The 22,060-nt window shown below is 49.8% G+C and overlaps 1 protein-coding gene across 1 annotated transcript; it reads right to left on the bottom strand.

The window, feature by feature from the left end:
* Window positions 1–15,649: 15,649 nt before the first annotated feature.
* On the bottom strand, window positions 15,650–17,905 carry LOC107312665 (translation initiation factor IF-2-like). Its single transcript, XM_015860280.2, has 3 exons — window positions 17,848–17,905; window positions 16,304–16,966; window positions 15,650–16,216 (listed from the first exon to the last, which is right to left on the bottom strand). The coding sequence occupies exons 1-3, from the start codon at window positions 17,903–17,905 to the stop codon at window positions 16,146–16,148; spliced, it is 792 nt and encodes a 263-aa protein (XP_015715766.1). The 3' UTR covers window positions 15,650–16,145.
* Between the last annotated feature and the right edge of the window lie 4,155 nt (window positions 17,906–22,060).

Genomic DNA, 22,060 nt, shown 5'->3' with positions numbered 1-22,060 from the left:
GGAGTGGGAGGAAAGGGAGAGGATTGGCAGCAGGGATGCTCACAGCCACAGCTTTGCTTTACAGAGTGATGAATACTGAGCTGTGCAGAGCTCAGCTCTGTGCAGAGCAGTGGAGAAGATGGAGCTCAAACACAGGGCAGGACAAAGGCCAGAGAAAGCTGCTTTGGCATCTCAGCTGCCTGCTTTAGCTTGGACCTTTCTGCAGCCTCTCCTCCCTCAGCCACATACTCAGCTCTGGGTTTGGCTGTTGTACAGCTGGAAAACAAGTTAATACAATAGAATGAAATCAAACAAAACCCACCACATTTGAATCCATGCAGTTGATTTTCCCTTTTCCCACTATTTCTCTGGATCTAACTCTTCCCAGTTACAAGTTTGAACACCATATTCTCCTCTCCTCCCCTGAAGTATTGCCTCTGTTTGTAAGGCAGTTTGGTCGTACAGCTTCTTATAGCTTGTTTACTTTTTAAGCTAGCTATTGTTTAATTACTACTTTGAAGTCAGTTTAAGAGAAAAAAAAACTCCCTGGTTTAAGGTGGCTTCTTGCATCCCCACCAAGCTATTCAGCAGGGCATTCATCCAGGACACAAAACTGGGCTGCAGCATTCGGGGCTGAATGGATCACTCCAGTCGAGATTTAATTCCCATGAAATTCCTCTGTGAAAATCCACTCACTCCTCTCAGATCTGACAGACAGCCCAAGTCCAGCCAATACCTTTGAACTGAGCCATTTCTAAATGCATCCCACTCCTCTTTGCCCCCCCGGGTAAATAAGTGCTGCAGGGCTCAAAGTGTAGATGTTAAAGCACCACTGTGAGTGCAGGGGTGGGGGAAGCGAGGGCAGAGCTTGGGTTGGTACAGCAGTGAGCCCCCAGGGAGGCACCTGCTGCAGTGCTTCAGGGGCACCCACAGAAACCTGAGGCTGCCTCCATCACAGGCTGCAGAGCCTCTGAGAGCATCATATGTTCTCTTCATGATCACATTAGGGGTGCATAGGCTTGTCACTTCCCTGGGAGCCAGCACTCACAGACTGAACTTTTACCCCATCATGGTTGAGGCCAGCACTGGAGTCCAGGATTCTGATGCTGATTTCTTGTCTTTTACTTTCTCTCTTTCCTCTTTCTCTCTCCTCCTTTCCTTTCCCTTACCTTTTTTCTTTCTCTTTGTCTCTTATTCTTTCTCATTCTTTTTTATTGATTTCCTTTCCTTTCCTTTCCTTTCCTTTCCTTTCCTTTCCTTTCCTTTCCTTTCCTTTCCTTTCCTTTCCTTTCCTTTCCCTTCCCGTTTTTCCCCTTTCCCTTTTCTTTTTCCTCTTCCTTCTTCCTTTCTTTTTTTTTCTTCTATTCCTTTCTCTTTTTCTCTCATTTTCTTTCCTTCCTTCCTTCCTTCCTTCCTTCCTTCCTTCCTTCCTTCCTTCCTTCCTTCCTCCTTCCTTCTCCTTCCTTCCTTCCCTTCCTTCCTTCCTTCCTTCCTTCCTTCCTTCCTTCCTTCCTTCCTTCCTTCCTTCCCCTTCCTCTTCCTGTCCTTCTTCCCACGCTTTCGCTGATCCGCTCCTCATCCTTTCCCTGCTATTCCTTCCTTCCTTCCTTCCCTCTGTCCCTCCCTCACACCTCAGCTGTTTCAGAGACCTCTTACAAAAGACAAATGAACAATTACTAAATCCTTTCTTCCTCAAATAAAGTCCCGACAAATCCTGGCACTCCCGCTCCTCTCCGTGCTCACAGCTCCCCCTGCCGGCCATACTCGACACTGCACCCTCCTGGAGCTCCCGCTTTGTGCTCTTATTTTTAATTGCACTTAACGGAGCCCCTCCGTCTGATCATTTCAGTCGATAATCCCCCCCGGGGCCGCCGAGTGCATCGCCTAACGGTGATGCCCGCAAGTGTTTCCAACCGTTTCTAAAGATGTGTTATTCCAAACAGCTTTTCAACATTCAGTTCCCCTGTAACAACTTCCATTCTCTCCTTATTTCCCATTAAGGCTCATTTTCGCCTTTTCGATACAAGCCTTATTTCCAGTCTCACACTGCTGCTGTAGCTCAACTTGGAATCTTGTTGTAAATCCACGCTCTTTGGATTTAAAGAAATAGTTCCTTCTCTTGCCTGAAGCATCTCTTCATTATGGCTCCATAAGTTCCCCGATTCCTCACATAACCCCTTTCTCAGCCTTAAAGCTGAGATCTGTTTCAAAGCCCGTCCTTTGACCCTGCCTTAACGGCAGCTAGCCGCTCCCGCTCCGCATTTTCAAAGCCCACGTGTAGCTTTTAATGTCCGGGTTTGAGCTGCGCCAGCGCTGCGCTGCGTGCTGCCGGTTCCCCGCATTCCGGGCACAATGCCCCTCTGTTTCCTTTCAGCTTCCTTCAGCTCCAACATCTACATCAGCAGCTCCGCAGCGGGCAGAATCCCCTCCTGTTTCCTCCTCCGAAATGTTTATCTTTGCACCTACTCGCTCCGCTTCCTCTTCCAAACAAAGAGTTTGGGAAGCCATTTGTTCCTTTGGAACTTTTTTCTCTCTCTTTCTCTTCTAGAATCCATATAATTGCCATACTGCAGATTCCCCTCTCCCCCTCCCCGCTCCTTTGCCCCCTCTAAAGCCAGTTCTTCAAACATCAATGATTCCAAAGGAGTGGTGCATTGAAATCAGGAGTAAATCGCTCCTGCCGGTGTTTTCCCTCCATTCCTGAGGTTTGTTTCCTATCAAACGAAAGCAAAAGGTTAGAACAATCTGCTCGCCCTTTAATTGGAATGCTAATCACTTTCATTGCAAGAAGACTTATATCTTGGAATCCCTTTCTTTAGCAGTTCTCGGATGTGGCTGCAGCAGGGAGGACATGCTGCAGTGTTTGTCCCATATCAGTGAGGGTATGGTGATGTCACACAGCTCCACAACACACAGGAGCTGCTTTTGAGCCCTCGGTGCCATATTGATGCTGTTGGGATGCTGTTAGTTTGGTGGAGGAGACACTTAATGTGCTTTTAAATCAAACAGATTTCTATTTCATTAAGCAAAACTTAGTTTGCAAAGTAAGAGGAACCTGTGTCAAAAATATTTGCACCTGTGGATGGAGCACTATGGGCTGTGCTTGTTCTCAACTCACTTCTTTATAGCTGCAGGTGTCCTTGTGCAGAGCAGGGAGCAAAAGACCAGCTCCAATGATTCTATTACTCTGTGGTGAACGACTGAAGAGCCCCGCGTAGGCAGAGTGCAGATGGGCATCTCGAGGAACTTGGATGGCGTCTCCAAATGCATAACCCTACAACCAACATCAGGACAGGAATCGTGGCCTGCAGGAGTGGCAAATGGGAAGTACCTCATTTACTTGGGGTCTTTTGTTCTGGCACATCCCAAGGCACTGTAACTGCTGAGCAGAGAGGGTGTAACCCAGCACACTCACTGTTAAAAACAGAAAACAACAGATTCTATCTGGATTTATATTAAAGCTCAATAAGAACAACAGCATGAGGTGATGCATATCGACAAAGGGCTGTGAGACAAGTTAGGTTTCAGATCTGGATAACCTACAAATACCATTAGCCATGACACATTTATTTCATCATCAAAGTGTGCTGACTTTCAGAGCAGCACATCAACCAGCTAACACCAAACAGTGCGTTTGCATCTGAAGGTTTGAATTTTCACATGCATTGAGGAGGTGCTCCATGTGCTGTGTATATGGAAAAGGAGCATTTCTGCTTTCCAGCCATCACCATCAGCTGAGCCATCTTGCACTCCTCCTTGCTCAGAGATCAGAGCCGTTGCTTGATGCTGAAGTCAGCCAGCTCAGCTCACTGAGCCAATGGAACTGGAGCTTCTTTCTCACTGTCTTCATCACTGGAACAGGTGCTGGCAATGGGCTTTCTTACCTTCTGTGTGCAGTACCTCTGAGCTGAGCTGGTAACTAAGGGGGACAGGAGAGTAGGGAAGGAGAAGCTCATGGTTTCCTGCTGCAGCCTGGGCTCAGAGGAAGTCATTGTTTCCTGCAGCCTGGGTAAGGCAGCGGTATGACCCAGCTGCAAAACTGCTGTGAGAAACAGAGATCTATTTAGATAAGCCAAGAGCTGGGGATGACTGAGCAAAGAGCAGCATTGAGCGTGGCTGGAAAGAGCAACACCAGCCCCATGGCTGCAGCTGGAGCCTCCAATCTGCCATGACTCCATGGTGGTGTTTATGGGATGCAGTTGTGATGGATGATCCCACCATTGCCCTGCAAGAACATGGGGTATCCAGATGAGCCCCGTGTCTGCAGGATCTTCTCTTCCCACCTAACAACAAGGACAGAAGGGAACAGGGAAGGTCCAGACCTCTCAGACAGGCAGCGACTCTATGATCTTCATCAGCTTGACACAGATGTAATGAAAGAAGAGAAGAGTGCTCAGGTGGGTGTATTTATCCTTCTCTCAATTTACATTCCTTCATCCTCTTCTTGCACTTCCTCTACCTCAGCATTTTCTCCTTTCCTAAAAACTCTATTTGCCAAATAGGATCTCCAGGCACAGAGCTGAACAACTGCTTTTAAAGCATCTGCCAGTATTTTGAGGTACACTTTTCTTTGTAACACAGAAGTGATTCAGCCAGAGCAGTGTGAGCTGCAGTGGGTGTATAGGAAACTGTTGATCACAGCCTGAACCTCTGATTGACCACCTGAGGCAAGCAATGAGTCAGCTGTGGGAGCACAGATGAAGGTGATTCAGCTGTGCTACTGGAAGGAATGGAGCTTGACTCCATCTCTCCCAGATCTCATTTAAGGGCTGACCACCACTAAGGCAGGATCTCTTTCTGGAGATTGCTCCTGTGTGGAGTTTACAGTGAGCTTTGACATCAGTGAGTGTTTTCCATTTATCATAGATGATCTTTCTCTCATAATAACTTTTCCTATGAAAAATCTGTTTAACCTCTGTTTACTTATTGACTGTATAACTGTACAGTGGGGTTCAGGGAGTGGTGTTCACATCAGTTACTGCACTGAACTGAGCAAAACTTTCCCCAAAGGAACACAAATACAGAGAACAAACAACCCAACTGCAAACAACCAGGTGGTGGGAATGGGAACCTCCTGCTGCATGATGTTCGGTTACCTGTCTTCACAATTTGCAACACTGCTTCCCAGCTCCAACAACACAAGGCTGTTGTTGGAGAGAAAGACAGTCATTTTGGGGCTTCTTATCTGGAGTATTTGTCATTTCCCACTAGGAACACCCTGCTTTGGAGACCCGGGTCAGCTGGTCCCAGCAGCCTGAAGCTGTCCCACCCTACTTGTCTGTGTGTGCCTCCTACCAGGCACAGTCACCATTCCCATCAGCACAACAGGCTGAAATCAACCCCTTTATCTCCCCAGCTTTCACCTGAAATGGATTAACCAAACATGTCTATATATGTTACCTAATTAAGTGCCTTTTCTTAATGAGGACTGTGCATTCGAGTTGCTCTATCTGTAGATCGATGAGGTCAGAACTCTTTGGCAGAGGGCTGAGATGATGAACTGGAGGGACAATATCTTCAATACCCTTGTTGGTTCTGGAAGTGAGTGCAAATAGCCCAAGATGCCTAAACACACAGTGAAATAACTATCTCACATCACAATTGGAGGAGTGTAAGAGCTCTGCTTCCAGATGGCAGAGCAAAGGAAGGTGGTAGGGTGGTGGCAGCAGTGGCTTCGATCAGCCAACAGGTCCCATGGAAGGAGCACAGCTCCAACTTTGATGCCATTGTCTTTTAGGGATCTGATTAGGGATGTGGTGGGGATGGGTCGATGGTTGGACTAAATGTTCTTAGTGGTCTTTTCCAACCTTAGTGATTCTGTGATATTGGATGTCCTGGTGGCTCCTGAACATGTGGATGCAGCTGGATGTGCTCCAGTGCATCCTTCAGGAAAGCAGAGCACACAGAGGGTGTCACATTCCTGCCACACATGCAGCCATTGGGACTCACAGGCATTAAAAAATGAATCCTCAGAAAGCATGTTTCTGCATTTCACTGAACGTTACTCAACCCTTTGCACTTAAAACTGCAATAAGCTCCAAAACCACAGATGAAAACACGGAGCAGAAAGAGGAGGAGGAGGAAAAGTATGGCACTGCATGAAGGTGTGGATAAACTTCCAATTGCTTCCATTTTCCTTTTATTAACTCTTCCCCATTGCAATCTCTACCTGTACCACGAAGCTGCTGATAACAGCCATCATCTTGCTCAGTGCACTACAGGAAGGTGCTCAGGCATCACAGTGCTGGGAATGCTCATAGAGAGCAGAAGATTGCTGCTAAACTTCCCAAGAAATCTGATGTACGGAATGCATGGAGTGACTTGCCTGGCTCTGAGCATTCTGCAAGAGCCTTCTCAGGTGTGGGGCTACAAAGTGATGCATTGAGAGTTACTGCTAAAAAAAAAGAGGGGATATTAAAGCTCTCAGTGTAAGCAACAAAGATTGCTTGTCCCACCTCCAGTACCTCCAGCAGCTTTGGGGGGCTCACAGCATGAGTCCATCCAAGGTGACATGCAAAGGTTTCTGAGTCCCTGAATCACCTTCTGGAGAGAGGGAGGAAACTTTGACACGTAAGAACAGATTCTGAACCAGCAGAAACAGAACACAAACTTGTTTTGGGTAATGTTGTATAATAATTAAATGCAATACAAAAGCATCTCATTGTGACAACTGCTGCTGCCAATTGATGTTTCATTAGTTACATTATTTTTCCTCTTGTTAATGGACTTAATTTATCTCTTCCTACCAGAATTTACATTGAAAGACAGATATGTGTTTGTCCAAAAAGCCATATGTTATTTTAACTGGAAATGCAGTTAAAGCAGGAGAAACTCAGATTTAGAAAGCATCTCAACCCAGCCCTCTGCAATCAGACCTGCGAAGAGCTGAGATACAAAATAAAGGGCATTCATTTGTATAATATGAAGCTTCAACTATGAGGTTAAGGACACGGTGTTTAGAATTAGATTGTTTAAAATGTATTTATATGTGCCTTTCTTATGTAGGATGTTGTTTTATCCTGTTTGTGTATAGTGACATGGAAATATTTGATATATCTGATATTATTTGGTGTTTCAGCCTCGGCAATTTACCTCGTGCTGGTAAATTAGAAACACCTTTAATTTCCAAGGTAATGAGAAATCGGAACAATAGGAACAAAGGCATCTTTTGGGCATGGAATCCTTCACAGAGGTTATTCCTTGTGCTCCCTGATACTCTCTTTCTGGTCTTGGGAATGTTGGCATTGCACCTGGAGGGTATGGGAGCACAGAACGGGGTGTGAGTGACTTCAAAAGTACTCTGCCTTGTTTTCTGGAGAAGATTTAAGGGTTGTGGTATCTGTACAGAAGCCCATTCGTTTACAGGCAGCTGGGAAATGTATCCCACCCACATCTTTCATAAGCAAAATGTCTTTATTCTGACACACACACATCACAGATGCCTCTTCTATACAGGAATTTGGCTAAAAGGGGAGAAGAGCATCGGGCAACCTGCTGCCAAGTGCCACATAACTTTTCTGAATCAGTCCATTTCAAGCTGTGTGGAACCTTTCTTATTTTAATACATGAACCCCAACATTTACTCATTTTCTATCTCTAAATAACAAAATAAACCTTACTCCCAAAGCACAGAGGACTCTGGTGCTGCACCACAGACTCTGGTGCTCAGCAGCAATAGGTGCTGCAGGTGTGTCAGTCATCCCTGCCCACCTCCCCCCAGTACACCTAAAGGTGCAGATAGGAAACAATGGGACACTGGGCTGTTTTCCTGATGAGAGGGAACAGCCTCAGGTTGTGCCAGGGGAGGTTCAGGTTGGATATTAGGAAAAATAGCTTCTCTAAAAGTGATGCTACATTGGCACAGCTGCCCAGGGAGTGGTGGGGTCACTGAGGTCCTCCAGAGCTGTGGGGATGGGGCACTGAGGGATGAGGTGATGGACATGGAAGTGGGGTGAGCTGGGGTTGGGCTGGGGGATCTGAGAGGTCTTTTCCAACCCTAATGACTCTGTGACTCTCTTAAGGATTATCTTATATAGGAAATGCATACAAAAGCTGTGCAATGGTGGAATCATGCTGCAGGAATATTCAAGCGTGGGGTATTAAACACAACAATAATTAGCATAATGGTTTTATTTCAATAATGGTATACACACAAATAGAACACGTGGTGAATATTTGTTTCTTGATAGACTCCAAAGTTGGGCTTTTAAGAACAGAAATCCAGTTTTCTTCAATGTTTTTCAAAGAGCAAAGGGTCCCTTAGAGCTGTGGTTTAACATGAAGGAAAGGCGATATAAAATCCTTTTAAAAAGGCACTGGAAAATTAATTTTAAAACCTCAAATTACAGCTAGATATCAAAATAATGTGTTGTTGTTGTGGTTTGGTGATCCTTCATTGTTCCAGGATTCATCCTGTGCCTTTATGGGCAGATATTTGTTGATATCTGGGTATTTTAACATTGCGTTTAATTATATCTTCTCTCCCAAACTTTAATCTTAACTGCATTGTAACAGAGCACACAGGCTGAATTCTGCTGCACAAAATGCCCTCCGTGCCTTAACCAACTTTAGGGTCCTTTCACCTCCTTTTATACGGAATTTTAGGCTGGGAGGAACAAAAGGATGCACTTTTTGTGACCCTGGAACCCTGTGACCACTGGGAAATCAAAAGGGTGGTGACATGGAGGAAAACCATTGTCCACAGAAATAAGCTCTTCAAGGGGCACCAGGAATGCACAATAAAATCCCAGTTTCCTTTGTGTGGCTGTTTATGCCGACGTCTTGCATCATCCAAAGGCTCAATACGAGACCTGAACTGAAAAGGAATCTTTTGGTTTCTAAGAAAACTCCATATTCTCTGTAAAGAAACAATGTGAAATAGAATCTCTGAAGGATTCGCCATCTCCTCACAAATTAAATAACTCCGGGGTAAAGAAATTCCTTTCGTCCGCTCTGTGGGAATCAGAGAGGGAGATTTAAATGGTGATTCTGGCGAATGGGAGCAGATGGGGAAAGAACCTGATTTGTCAGAGCTGCAGGACTGAGTGAATTTGTTGCCTCCAAACTCTGTTACCAGAAAGCAACAGCCTGCAAGGGCTTAAGTAGAGAATCAGCACTGATCTGACCTGAAATGTTTCAGGCAAAATAAAGAGGGGGGTGGGGGGGGAGGAGAAAGGAACAAAAGAAAGAGGAAAAGTGAAAGAGAGGAAATGAGAGGAAGAGGAAAGAGAAAAAAGTAAATGAAAATAAAACGAAAATCAGAATTTAAAAGGGGAAATAAAGAAAGAGGGAGTGGGAGAGGGAGAGAAAGAAAAAGAGGAAGTGAAGGAGAAGGAGAAAGAGAAAGAGGAGAAGGACAAAGAGAAGGAGGAATATGGGAAAGCAGCAATATAAAAGTATGTGACAGTTAGATATAAAAAGCCCCGTGTGCTCCTCACATGGAGGTCTCTCAATCTCTGCTGTCAGATATTGTTATACAAAATGAGATGAAAAAGAAATGTTGCTGTTGAAGTGTTTTTCAAAGACCCCTGATCCCACTTGAAATCAGTGGAGGCTAAAAAGGGCACTGATTTTACCCAGCCCTGTGTCAGAGCAGCACCCAGGAACCAATGCAAAACACTGGTATGAGTTTTTCTTCCAGTAACGTCTGTTCTTATAAATGTATATAGGGAAAATATGCAGTTCTGTGGTGCCATCCCAAACCCACGGTGATCTTTGGAGCCCTGAGGCAGATGTGCACACAAAATCCCACTGCAGGATCTGTGTTTGAGCTCTATGTGGGAACATGCTGTGAAATGAACACATTTATGCATCCTGAGTGCACTCTTGTGCTTTGCCTTTAAACTTTCATCATCCCAATTGGTGAGTTTTGATGTCCAAAATCTACTGGAGTGGTACATGGCAGAAAGATATACTTGGGAGCCCCGAGGAGAGGTCTTTTTTGCTGCCTTTTAATGCAACATTCGGGATCTGTTGTAACAAAAGGATGCACTTTGCACGACCTTGAGAGCCTGTGACCACTGGGAAATCAAAAGGGTGCTGACACTGAGGAAAACCATTGTCCAGAAAAATAAGCCTCTCCAAGGGGCACTGGGAATCCACAATAAAATCCTCGTTTCCAAGAAAATTCAGGCATTTCCATCAGAAAAGAAGGGTAAGATAAATAGGACGTCCTCATAAGCCACGGATCCTTCCCAGTGCAGAATGTTGAAGTCTGTGGCAAACAAAGACCCGAGGAGAGCAACCTTGTCCCACCTCGGGCCATGGGGAGCTGGGCTGCACCCCAGTGCTGTGGCACAGAGCACCTCAATAGAGATGCACTGCATCCTACCTCATTCAATTCTCTGTTTTACCCCAAGATCCTCCCCCCCTGCAATTAATGCAAAGTGAGGCGATACAAGATCAGGTGTCAGCGTGTTTTGCTAGGTTTCATGCACAACCTTCATTTTTCTATTACTTTATTCTGTCTTGAAATCTCTTCACTACCGTCTGATGGTTCTATGGGAGAAAAGAATTTGTGCCACCTTCAGATGTCAGACTCAGTATTTGCTGACCGTCATTCGTGGCTGCAGTGATGAAGTGGTTGTGAGAACAGGATCACATTGAGCCATACAGCTTCACCTTTACCATCTCAGTCCTGCAGGAGGCAGAAGTCAACACTTCTCTATTTCTTCAAGGCACGGAGGCATTTTTGCCCCCAAATGCTGCATCTTGTGGGTGTCAATCGAACAGGGACAGTTGTACCCATCGATTTTTATGGTTGATTTATACTTTCAGAGGCTCATCCTGCAAAGATGGATCTGTGCTCCTCATGTGACCCACGCAACCAAAGCCACCTGCGTGTTCCAGGTGCTCACACAACTTGTCTGCCCTTCCCATCAAAAGCAAAGGAAAACAGTGCATGATTTCTCTGTCTTTGTTAACCGAGGGCCGTATAAGGGCAGGATCTGCAAGTCAGATCGCTTCAGATCAATTCTCAGCCTTTGGATATCCCTACGCATCGGCTGTAATTGTGGCTTGTCTCCCCGCAAACATCAGTAGGGGCTGTGATGAAAGGCACGCTGCAATGCTTCTGTTCCCAGGGCTGAATGGCCAGAATTGGAATGTTTTCACTTATTCCTGCAAAGCCGACAGCGCTGAAATGTAAACTGCAAATTTGCCTCAACCAGTTGCGTATGGCTCCTGCTTCACCAGAAAGTAATTGGATGCGATCAGACGCGCAGTAAACTCTTCTTAACCGCTAACGAAACGCGCCGTCCTGGGAGGTGTCATTCATCTGCAAAACTGCCCTATTCCTGCATCGATTCCGTGGGCTCCGTGCTATTTGGGTCAACGAAATCACCCCGCACAAGCACTGCTTTCAAAAGAAACTGTTTCGTTTATACAGCGGGAGGAATAACTCGCTCAAACGTGGGAAGGGGGCTGCCTTCCCGAGGCCGATAAGCAGCAAAGGGCTGTGTTTGGCCAGCAGGAATTGGGGCGGTGGGAGGGCAGAGGCACCGTCAGTACAGCAAGAGCGGTGCTGCAGCGATCTCTGTGCGCCGATAGCGAAGCGGCTGCGCCCCGCTGAGACGCTGCAAACTCATCGCCTGTAAACGCGTCGTGCGGTGCCGGCGCTCCGACTGCGGATGCGTGGCAGCCCCTTGGCTTCAGCCCGACGTCCCTCTCTTCCCCCTGGTATTTAATGTCAGGCTCTGGGGATATTTTCCTTTTCACTCCCAGCGATGTATTTCGGCTTGGGGGCAGAGCCACGCCGGCTGCTGGGGGGAGGGAAAGCTGCTGCTGGAGCTCTTGGTAGGGGGGGGTCGCAGCTGCCACCATACTCTCATAAAGAGTTCCCCTCCTATAACGGTTATTATTATTATTATTATTATTATTATTATTATTATTATTATTATTATTATTATTATTATTATTATTATTATTATTATTATTATTATTATTATTATTATTATTATTATTATTTAATATTTCCCCCCAAAACGACCATCTCAGATTTTCCTTACGCAAACTCTCAGCCTCATTTCCAGGCTGGGCTGAATCTGGGTGTTCTGTTTCTCCAGGGCAGCCCCTTATCTCACCATGCTCAGCCCGACCATGCTCTTCTTTGTGCAGGGGCTCCCTCAGTCCATGCCATGTTTTCAGCCCAGTCTGGCTGGCAAGAGTCAGAATGTGGTGGCCACAAACTCTGCTTCGTCATGGACATCTCCTGTTGTGCTCCTCAAGTCCTGCCACGACCTCACATGTGCCACTCTCTGTACCCCTGTCCCTTTGTAGCAGCAGTCCAACAGAAACCATTGCCAGAACCACAGCAGTGTGCCCAGCCCAGGAAAGGGGAAGGGGCTGCCTTTAAACAAGAGTAAGCTTTTAGCTAGGGAGTGACGCTGGAACCAAGTGGCACAGTGGGTACAGAGGGACCTCATGGTCTTTAACTCAGATCTTCGCAATGGAGAAGCGGAGAAAAAGGCAGTCAATGTTGCAGCATGTCTTACAGTAACAGAGTAACAGCTCGAAAAAGAATTATTTTTAAGTGTAACCTGCAGTGAAACAGTAATTTATTGACTCATTTCTAAAGCGTCAGGGGGTGCAAAGGAAATGTATTTTGGAAATTCACGTCTCATCTAGAAATGACTTGAAGTTTATGCACTGTGCAGAAGTTGAAAGAGGCACCATTCTGCTCCACTGACCCAAGGGAGGAGATGGGCACGTGCACTGAGTTCTGCCCTGTGCTGGGACTGGCCTGAACCACACCTGGAAGGTACCCACGCTGGGACTGGTCATCTGTCGGATTGCAGCCACAGAGCAGCCCTTGTAACTTGTTTTGCTGGAGAACAAATGGATGGAGCCTGCAGAAGCTCTGCACACTGCAGTGAGGGCCGAGCATGTGCTGAGGAATGGGGCTCATCGTGGGGAATGCTTTCCAGCTCTAATGCCAATAGGAGTTCTTACAAAAGTACAGGTTGACCCGAGATCTCAGTGCATCCTGATGGCCAGCTGTGGGGAAATAACACCTCTGAGGAAGCTCCCAGAGGGAGAAGTTGTGCAGTTATAAAAGAGAAAACTGCTTAGTGAAGAATACTTGGAAATCTGTGTGTGACATAACATGTTGTTGTAGATCCCAACAATTGAATTATTGGTAATATTTGGTGAAATTGGGAACCTGTCTGGGAGGAATATGCCCGTTTGGAGTGGAAGGAGAGCAGCTGTAATACAACAGACACCGTCTGATGAGAAAGGCCAGTCTCAAATCAGAGAGACTAATAATATTGTTTGGGGATGGATAACCCACCAGCAGAAGGATGTGCAGTGTGCCTGAAGGTGTGTGCGTCCAATGGGACTAAGCCTATCTAGTAAGAACCTGAAGGAGAAAATACACAGCCACATTGGCTACGTGTGCAAAACTCCATCTTGAAACAGTAGGTATCGACGTGAAAAAAAGATTCAAAAGCTATTCCTGAGATAGCTAATATGGGAAGCATTTTCAACACAGCACTTCTATATTGTATGGGGCCCCACCCTGAGCACACAGCTTGGGTCATTGACTTGTGCAAGTAGCTGCACTGTCAGTGAGATGCCTTCTATCCAGCTTTCAGGGCCAGTCTGAGCACTTATCTTCAGATTTCAGGACTTTACCCACCTGGAAGAAATACACAAAGAGCTCAGTGCTGTGAAAGGAGGAGTCCCTTTAACTCTTTTCAGTGCCCCAATGTCAATGAAAGTGGAAGGAAGTCGCAGAAACAAAACATACATTGCAGCAACTGCATGGAATTGCTGCACAGAAGCTGAATTTCAGCCTGCTGGAAGCTGAATGCAGGACTCAGCACTTTTACGTAGCCACTGAGCTACAGAGGTACATAGGAGACAGAGCAGCTTGTGCTCTATCACTTTGCTTTTTGTTCCAATAGACGTGTCTATCTTAAATCGTCAAAGAGCTCTTAAAAACACATCAGCTTGCGGTGATCCCCCACCGCATATCAGATGCACAGCAAACGTTACATTATTCATTACAGCAATCGATACTGCGAAAGAAAGGAAAATAGACTCAAACTCTGCACCATCCCTGTTTGTTTTTGACCACAACTCATTTCCCATTTCATGCAGACATCGGTCTCCTTTTGGAGAGGGTTTGTTGATCTTGTAAGTATATTTTGCACACCCAAAAACACAGAGAAACAAAGGTTATTCATCAGTTGCTTTTCTATATTAAAGTTTCTCCAGTGAAGCAAAGCAACAATTGAACTTAAGGGGTGGTTGTCAGTTTCACATCTGTTTTAGTACAGAAATGGCAGAGGGGTGAAATCCTTTGTAATAAAAACGCCCTCCACTTTTATTCTCAGCTGCTGCTTAACACAGAAGTGCAAATACAGGACTCAGAAAACAAACCTGAGTTGATTTTCTCAGTGATGCTGAGGGAAAAAAGCTGCATCGTTATCTGAAAGTATTTCTATCTGTTCTGTCCTCACGGGGGGAAAATGATTTTCATCCTGTATTTTTCAGCAGAATGAGGTACAACAGGGACAAGGCAACAGTGCAGGACACGTGGCTGCAGGTGTGTGGGCAGCCACCTAAAGCGGGCAGAGGGTGAAATGAAGGTGAACCCCCCTCAGTAAGCACAATCCTGCATGGATGTACCAGGGCTGTGCTGGGGGAACTGCAGGACAAGTTCTGTTCCAGGAGGGACTGCGAGAGAGAATCTGTGCTGAGTGATTAAATCTCTTCTCTCAGATGTATTCCTCTGCATCTCTTGGTTCTCATTAAGCCAACCCTGAGATGTGCAATGTTCAATGGCAGAAAGCTCAAGCCCTCCACCTGAAGCAAACTGCAGATGTGGCTGCAGCATCATTTTGGGCACTGACTTCATTCCATCACTTTGCAACTCCATCAGAACTCCTTCTGAAAGCTCCCAGATATCCCCAGGTTTCAGAAAGCAGTTACACGTTGTTCACATCTCCCCATCCATCCACTCACTTCAAGCAGTTTGTTTGCAGGACTGATTTTTTGTCCCACAGCGATGCATCCCTTGCATCCATCTCTGGCTGCCCTCTGCTTGTCGTTTCTTTCCCTCACTGCATCCAGAGAGCTCTGCACAACACACTGAGCTTTTCTCTGTATGAAGAAAGCTGGATTATAGTTCTGACTCTGAAAGGAAACAGAAGTGGAGGAGAACCTCAGCCATGGCTGCTGGGGGGGTGAATGAATTAGTAACCAAATGAGATGCAACAGATTTACCTGCAGTGCTGAGAAGGGCAGCGAAGGAAACAAACACCTTCTTGGTACGTATGCATGCACAGGAGTCAGTTATAGGGAAAGAATCCAGCTTTGGCAGGTCTGTAGAGGAGTGAGCTGTGACATTTCACAAGACATTCAGAGGGCGATTGGAAAACCTCTGTCCCTGTATGGGAAATGCACCACAGTGTGTCCCCTAATGTGGAACAACCGCCACCCCAGCAAGCAGGGAGCTTCACCAGCACCACCTCATGAGCTGCACATCACGTGCATTCAAAAGTGATCAGCAAAGTGCCACATCTCTGCTCAGCTCACATGGCAGATGGATGCCGCAGCCAGGCAAAGCCCTTTAAAAGACTAAGAACATTACATAGTGAAAATTATCAAAGGGAATGATTCTTTCCCGACGCAAGGAAGTTACTGAGTGCTGTGACACGCTTAGAGCTTTGTTCTGTAAGGTTTATTTTACAGTTAGACAGGACACATCCCTTATTGGGGAGCTCTTTCCATGCTGTTGTGCACACAAGTTCCTGGGACACCTTAGGTTTCATTACTGCATTAAAGCACTGTTTCGTTTCTGCAGAGGCACCGACAACGCGTTCGCACACCCCATACTAAATCATTAACGCTGGGTTCGAGTGCTTTGCTGTTTCTCCACTCTCAGCTCAGGACTTCATAAAGGTTCTTTGGCAAAGAGGATTAAATGTGACTGCTGAACATCCCCGAGCACCCCATTACAACCGCACACCCCTGCAGCTCCAGCCCAGGAGCCGCTCAGGCTGATGGCAGCCGTACCACGACACAACAGTTTGCAAAGAGGGGTCCCAAACGTTTCCACTGCTTCGGGAAGAAATGAAGCCGGGATCTGGGAACCCTGCTGCCCGCCGGGAGCCCTTCCATCTCTCAAGGAGCGCTTTGACACGGTTGCTTTGTTTTAGGCCTCACGCACACGCGCATGGGGAGAGGCCGGGCGGCGCGGCACAACTCTCCCCCAAAACATGGCAGGACTTGGCTGTGGAATGTAGGGGGGAAAAAAAAGAGAGAGAAATTAAGCGGTAGTAAATACCGTTGGGACAAAAGCCCCTTTCTCGTGGCGTACCGAACGCGGTACTGATAGATGACTCCCGGTTTCCATGGGGACCTTTTTGTTCCAACTTCAGATCCCGGCGCGCAGGGCGATGCCAGGAACCGCCGAACCCGAGGAGCCCCAAGGAGCCGTGGGGACGCGGGGTGAAGCCCTTCGCTATCGATCGAGCCACGCTCCTATTTCCTAAAAGGCGGCTCCCCCTAATCCCGGCGGCACGGCGGGGCACAATTAGCGCATTTTTAGCATTCCTGCCAAGGCCGCCCGCCAAGGCGCACCGACCCCTCACCCCGGGGAGCGGCTGCTCGCAGGGCCGGGCTCCCGGGTCACAAAGCCCCGCGGAACCGCACGCGGGTCCCCGGCCCCACGCGGGGCCTCGTGGCGAGCCGTGGGGCGGGCGGGCCGGGGTGCCGACGTGGGTCGGGCTGCACGTAGGCCAAGCTAGGCCGGGGCCTCTTCCTCGCGGGGTTTTCACCCCCGTACAGCCGCGGGCCGCCCGTGGGGCCGCGCTCTCAATTAACGGCGCCCGAACCACGCGTGGACGGGGGGAAGCGGCGCGGAGCCGGGAGCCGGGGCCGCCGCTTATGGACCGTAAGGCGGGAGCGGCCCCACGTGCGCGGGGACCCCGGGCGTGCGGCCCCACGGAACCACGCGGGGACCCCGAGGCCGCGGGTCGCGCTCAGCCCGACCGGGACGCGCCGACCCGCGTGGGGCCGGACCGGCTGCACCCAGCACCCAGCAGCACCCTGCAACCCGCAACCAGCCCGGCTCGACCCGCACCGGGAGGAAGAGGAGGCCGGGCCGGGGAGCGGCGGCCGCAGCTGCAGGACACAATTAATTATGCTAATGGCGCGGGGAGCGGATGTACTTTTTTCCCCCTTTATTCCTCTCCCTTTTTTTGGCTGGTCGGTGCGGAGGGAGCCGCCCTGGGCTGGGATCACATGATATTGTCTTCGCGCCACTTTCGTAAAACCCTTTTTATTCCAGGGCTCCGCTCGCGCTCCGAGGTACCGTGTTTATCCTGCCATTCTCTCCCCTTTCTCCGCTCCTTTTTCCTCTCCCTCCCCAAACCCCACCGCGGTTCCGCCGCTGCCCCTCGTGTCCTCACACGGTGCTTTCGATCACTTTAGTCCATTTTTTGCTCATTTTCCCCCCTCTTTTTTTCTTCTTTTTTTCTTCTATTTTTTCCGCCTTTCTTTTCTGTCTCTTTTCTTTCCCCCCCTCCCGAGCTCGTGTCGCACCGCGCTGGTCGCTCTCCGTCCCGTGGTGCCGCGTGTTCCCGCTGTGTTGCGGTTGGGTCGGTGTGTGTGTGCGGGTACCAGGGCAGCTCCCCCCATCCCACCACCTGTACGAGTGCGCGGGGCTCGGCCTCACGCGTGGGCCCGCGGCTCCGTGGGGCCGTTGCGTTACCGCTCCGCGCCCCCCGCGCTCGCACGGCTCCAACAATGGACGGGACCGCGGGGGGGGAGAGCGGAACTTTGGGGGTGGGCGGGTGTCGGTCCCCGCTGCGGGGCGCTGAGCCGCGGGGCGCTGCGCGGACACACGTGGGGTGGTCGCACGTGGCGCGGCTCCGTCCCGGTGCCGGCGGGGGGGGGGGGGGGGGGGGGCGGGGCGCATGCGCGGTGCAAATAGGGCCGCTGGGAAGTGTAGTGTGCGGGGAGGGAGGGGGCGGGGCGGGAGCGCGCCACCACAGGGAGAGCGCGCGCGCGCGCACGGAGGGGGCGGGAGGGAGCGGGACCACGCGCTCGGTGCCGTCGGGGCGCCGCGATCCGGTCCGCAGCGAGCAGGAGAGAGAGGGATGGTAACGGGGGGAGCGGGGGGGGCGGCACGGAGGGGAGGGATGAGGAGGGGGCGGGAGGCGGCCGAGGTGCCCCCGTCGGGCCGGGACAAAGGGGCCGTACGGAGCCGCCCTCCGCTCCGCTCGGCGGTGCGGCCCGCGCCGCTCTGCGCGCCCTCGGGGGGGAGGAGGAGGCGGCGGGGGGGGCTCGGGGCTGGGCGGGCGGGGGGAGGTTGGGCGGCTTGGCGCGTTTTTGGGGCTTTGAATGGAGGACTGCATTTCCCACAGTGCTTTGTTCGGGCGCTCTTTAATCGCGGAGCGCGCGGCCACCGGACGGGGCGGGCGGCACGTGGCGGGGAGCGGGGAACCGGAGTGGGGATGGAGAGTGGGGATGGATGGGGGGGATAGTGGGGTGGGGGAGCCGGGGGAGCAGCGTGCACGTGGCTGCCCGCCGCTGTGTGAGTTGAGGGGGCTCCCACCTCATCCCGCTGCCGTTCGCTGACAGCGCGTGTGCTGCTGGAGGGAAATTTAAACACCCCCCCCCTTCCCCTCTGGCACGTGGTGCTACGGGGAGAGACCGGCGCTTTGTGCGGCATCGTGTGGGCAGCAGAGCCCGGGGTCGAGTGTCAGCCCCCCCCCCCCCATCCCCCTCCGCTCTCTATGGCGAGAGGTCAGGGCTCGGCCCATGTGCTGGGCCCTGCCCTATGGCGGTGCCTTTTAACTGCGGTTCAGGCAGTGGAAGAGGCCATTTGCACCTTAATTTAAGTAGCAATTGGCTGTAAACTCTCCTAGCTGGGCACTGTTAAACTGCATCTCTGAAGGACTTTCTGCATTTGGGTTTCAATGGGAATAGCTCTGCTGCGTGCACCATTCATTCACCCTCATCTTTTCTCTTGCAGGTGCTGCCATACCACGAAGAGAACAGCATCCCTCTGCGATGGGCCTTGAGTTGTGCAAAAGTGCTTACAGTGCAGGTAGAACTCAGCACCTACTGCAGTATAAGCACTTCTGGCATGACCATGGTGATGCAGCGCTGGAGCACGACGGGAGCGGTGAGGTGCTGCCCTACTCGTGGTCCTTGTGTTAAGGTGCATCTAGTGCAGTTAGTGACGTAGCGTAGAATCTACTGCCCTAAATGCTCCTTCTGGCACAAGCTGCTGCCTGCACACCCAGCACCACGCAGCCATCCCTCTGCTCAATGCTTACCATGTCATTTTGTTTCATTGAAGGCGATTGCTGCTCAGGAGGCAGCTGTGTCCTAGCAGTATCAAAGTGCTCATAGTGCAGGTAGCTTGGCATTGGACCTACTGTAATGTGGGCACTTACAGTACTGTTAGATAAAGTGCGTCCCAGCTCAGGGCAGCTTCTGGACAAGATGTCTTCTGGAGTGGTGCTGCTCACAGTCAGTTTTGCAGGTTTGCATCCCAGCTTGCTCAAATTGCTGTGCAAATCCATGCAAAACTGACCGTGGTGGTGGTAAATCAATGGTGAATAAGTTGGGGTTGAAGCTTTCTTCCCCTCTTCCTGTGACGATGTGAAGATGCCTTGCACTGGTTCCTCCGTGGGTGGGGATTTGTTGCATTACTTGTAGCTGTGTGTAGAGTATTGCACTTGTCCCGGCCTGTGGAGGAAAGGAGGACTGGTCTTCAGGCTGCTCTGCTTGGTGTTTGTCAGCACGGTAAGCTTTGTTTTGCTGTTGTCGGGTGGATCACGATGCAATTTTGATTAGTTTAGTAGGAGAAAAATTGCACGGTATCCATCTGTAAACCGCAAGACCTTCATCCGCTGACACAGCTTTGTCAGTGGGCAGCACTCGTGGTGTAATGGCCGACCCAGAGGGATGGGGAACGAAGAAAGCTCCAGATCCTCCGCTTTGTCTGCTTGGATCCTGAGGTTTGTCTGCTGTTTAAAAAGGGGAGAACCACCTGGGACAGCTGCGGACATGCATGGAGACCCATTGGGAAGTGCTTCTGTAATAACATGGAACTTAACCAATAAAGAGATTGTAAAATAAACCTCATGTTTCATCGTGTATTTGAGTGCGGTGTGGCTGCAACAGGGGAGCACTGAGGTATAGGAGACCCTTTCTTTTGGCTCATGGGTTATAGCAATCTCCTCCCCTTGGTTCTGAAGAAGCTAAATGTATTGCAGAGCTCTTGCTGCTGCTGCTCTGCTGGGGATGGGGATGTTTGTTTTCTTCAGGTAGCAGCAGAATGTCCTCAAGTGAATCCTGCTTGTCCTGGGGTAGCGGGTGCTCCTTCCCTTTGTGAGCATGGAGCATGAGTTGTGCTGGGTGGGCAATTCACCTGGAGGGGGACAGCTGTGCTGCTGGAACCTGCTGTGTTGTGGTGTGGAAAACGAGTTTGGGGCTTCACTGGTTAATAAGAACTATTGAGCATCTCTGGGAGAGTGGCTTGATGTTCACAAGCGGGGTTTTTGTGTTTTGCTGTCTTAAAGCTAAGTTCACACCTGTGTTACGTGGCAGAGCTGCCCCAGTGGGCAGTACCAGTGGGTTGGAAGCTCTTCCTCAAGCAAAACACCTGAGACCTCAAAGGGCCGCGCTGGTGGCCTGGATGTGGGCAGAGCAGCAGGGGGACTGTGCTGAGGGATGGAGCAGCAAAGCAAAGAGAGGGAAAAGGTATTCCCTGGGTGCAGGGCATTGCCTGGGTGTGAGCAGGGCAGTGGTGGTTCAGCAGTGGTGTGGGTGAATGACCTGGGTGCGGGTGGTGGTTGCTGTTGGAGCCCACAGTTGGCTCTGTTAACAGCGGTGCTGTTTGCTTTTTTGATGAGCACCTCCTCAATCAGTTCTGGGCAGCACGGTGGTTGCAGTTTGTACGTTGGAGCTTAGATTGCTGTAATCTCAGAGGCAGCTGAATGCTTCCACAGCTGCAAATCAGTGCTGGCAATTGGAGGGAGTGGGATGCCCTGCTCTGCTCCACTGGATTTCTTAAAGGAAATGCATTAAAACCATAGGACCTCCCAACTACTGTTTGCCTTTAAAGTCTCCTCTGCTTCTGGGGTCTCAGAGTGTTTGTATGGCACACCAACATCCAAGTCACCAGGCTCAGAGCCTGGGTGAACTCTCCTAACCTTGCTCCCAAGTTACTTTGTTCAAAGCAATCCCAGCAGTTCTGCAGTCGGTGTCCAGGTGGCACAGATGGATCAGAAGGTGACGGCTCTTGGGCTAATTGCTATTGGAAAGCATTGATGGTGATGTTCACGTTTTATTTGCCGAAGGAGCAAATATTATATTATATATAAATAATATATAATATAAATATTATATTATATTTCCCCGGGGAGCGCACCCGGTGCGGTTCTGTGCTGCTCTGCCCACAGCCCCGTCGGAGCGCGCCGGGCTGAGCTCTGCCGCTTCTCCCGCTGTAACAAAAGACGTGAGCGCCATCTAGACTGACGCTCTTGCATTCCCCCGTCCCGCTGCCTTCATTTTCTAGCGCTGCTCCGAGTCTCGGTGGGTACCTCGGAGTTGCAAAGTGCATCGGGGATCTGACTGGCACACGGGTTTCTCGCTTCTGCTTGCGACTGTGGGATCCTATCAGGACAGTATCCACCATACTCGCCTCCCATCCAAAGCCTGGACTTCTAGCGCTAGGGATGTGCAGCTGTCAGTGCCACACAGAACTACGTTACCATGAAGAGTTTTAGAGTTTGGAGGGTGGGAGGCGCTCCTGCACGCCCTGTTTGTGTGTCGGGATTAGGCTGGAGCATCCCACTGGCGCTGCAGCGTGGCCCTGCAGTGCTCCCCCTTCAGCGCTGTCCTGCTGCACTGCTGCTGCCTTTCAGCACTCTGCTCTGCAGGATTCGTTCACATCGCTGCTGGTAGGAAGGTTTGTCTGGGTGGGGAAATGCTGCTGTGCCTTGGATCTGTCACTTCTGGCTCACGACTTCGGGTAAAGCTTTCACCACCTGTCACCATAAGCAAACACTGCCCCAGGAGGATGCCCAGAAGTCCAGCTACAATGGGAGTGTGGTTG

The sequence above is a fragment of the Coturnix japonica genome, chromosome 4 (assembly GCF_001577835.2).
Source record: "Coturnix japonica isolate 7356 chromosome 4, Coturnix japonica 2.1, whole genome shotgun sequence".
NCBI lineage: Eukaryota > Metazoa > Chordata > Aves > Galliformes > Phasianidae > Coturnix > Coturnix japonica.
The sequence above is the reverse complement of the archived record's forward strand: the minus strand, read 5'-3'. Positions and strand labels throughout refer to the sequence as shown.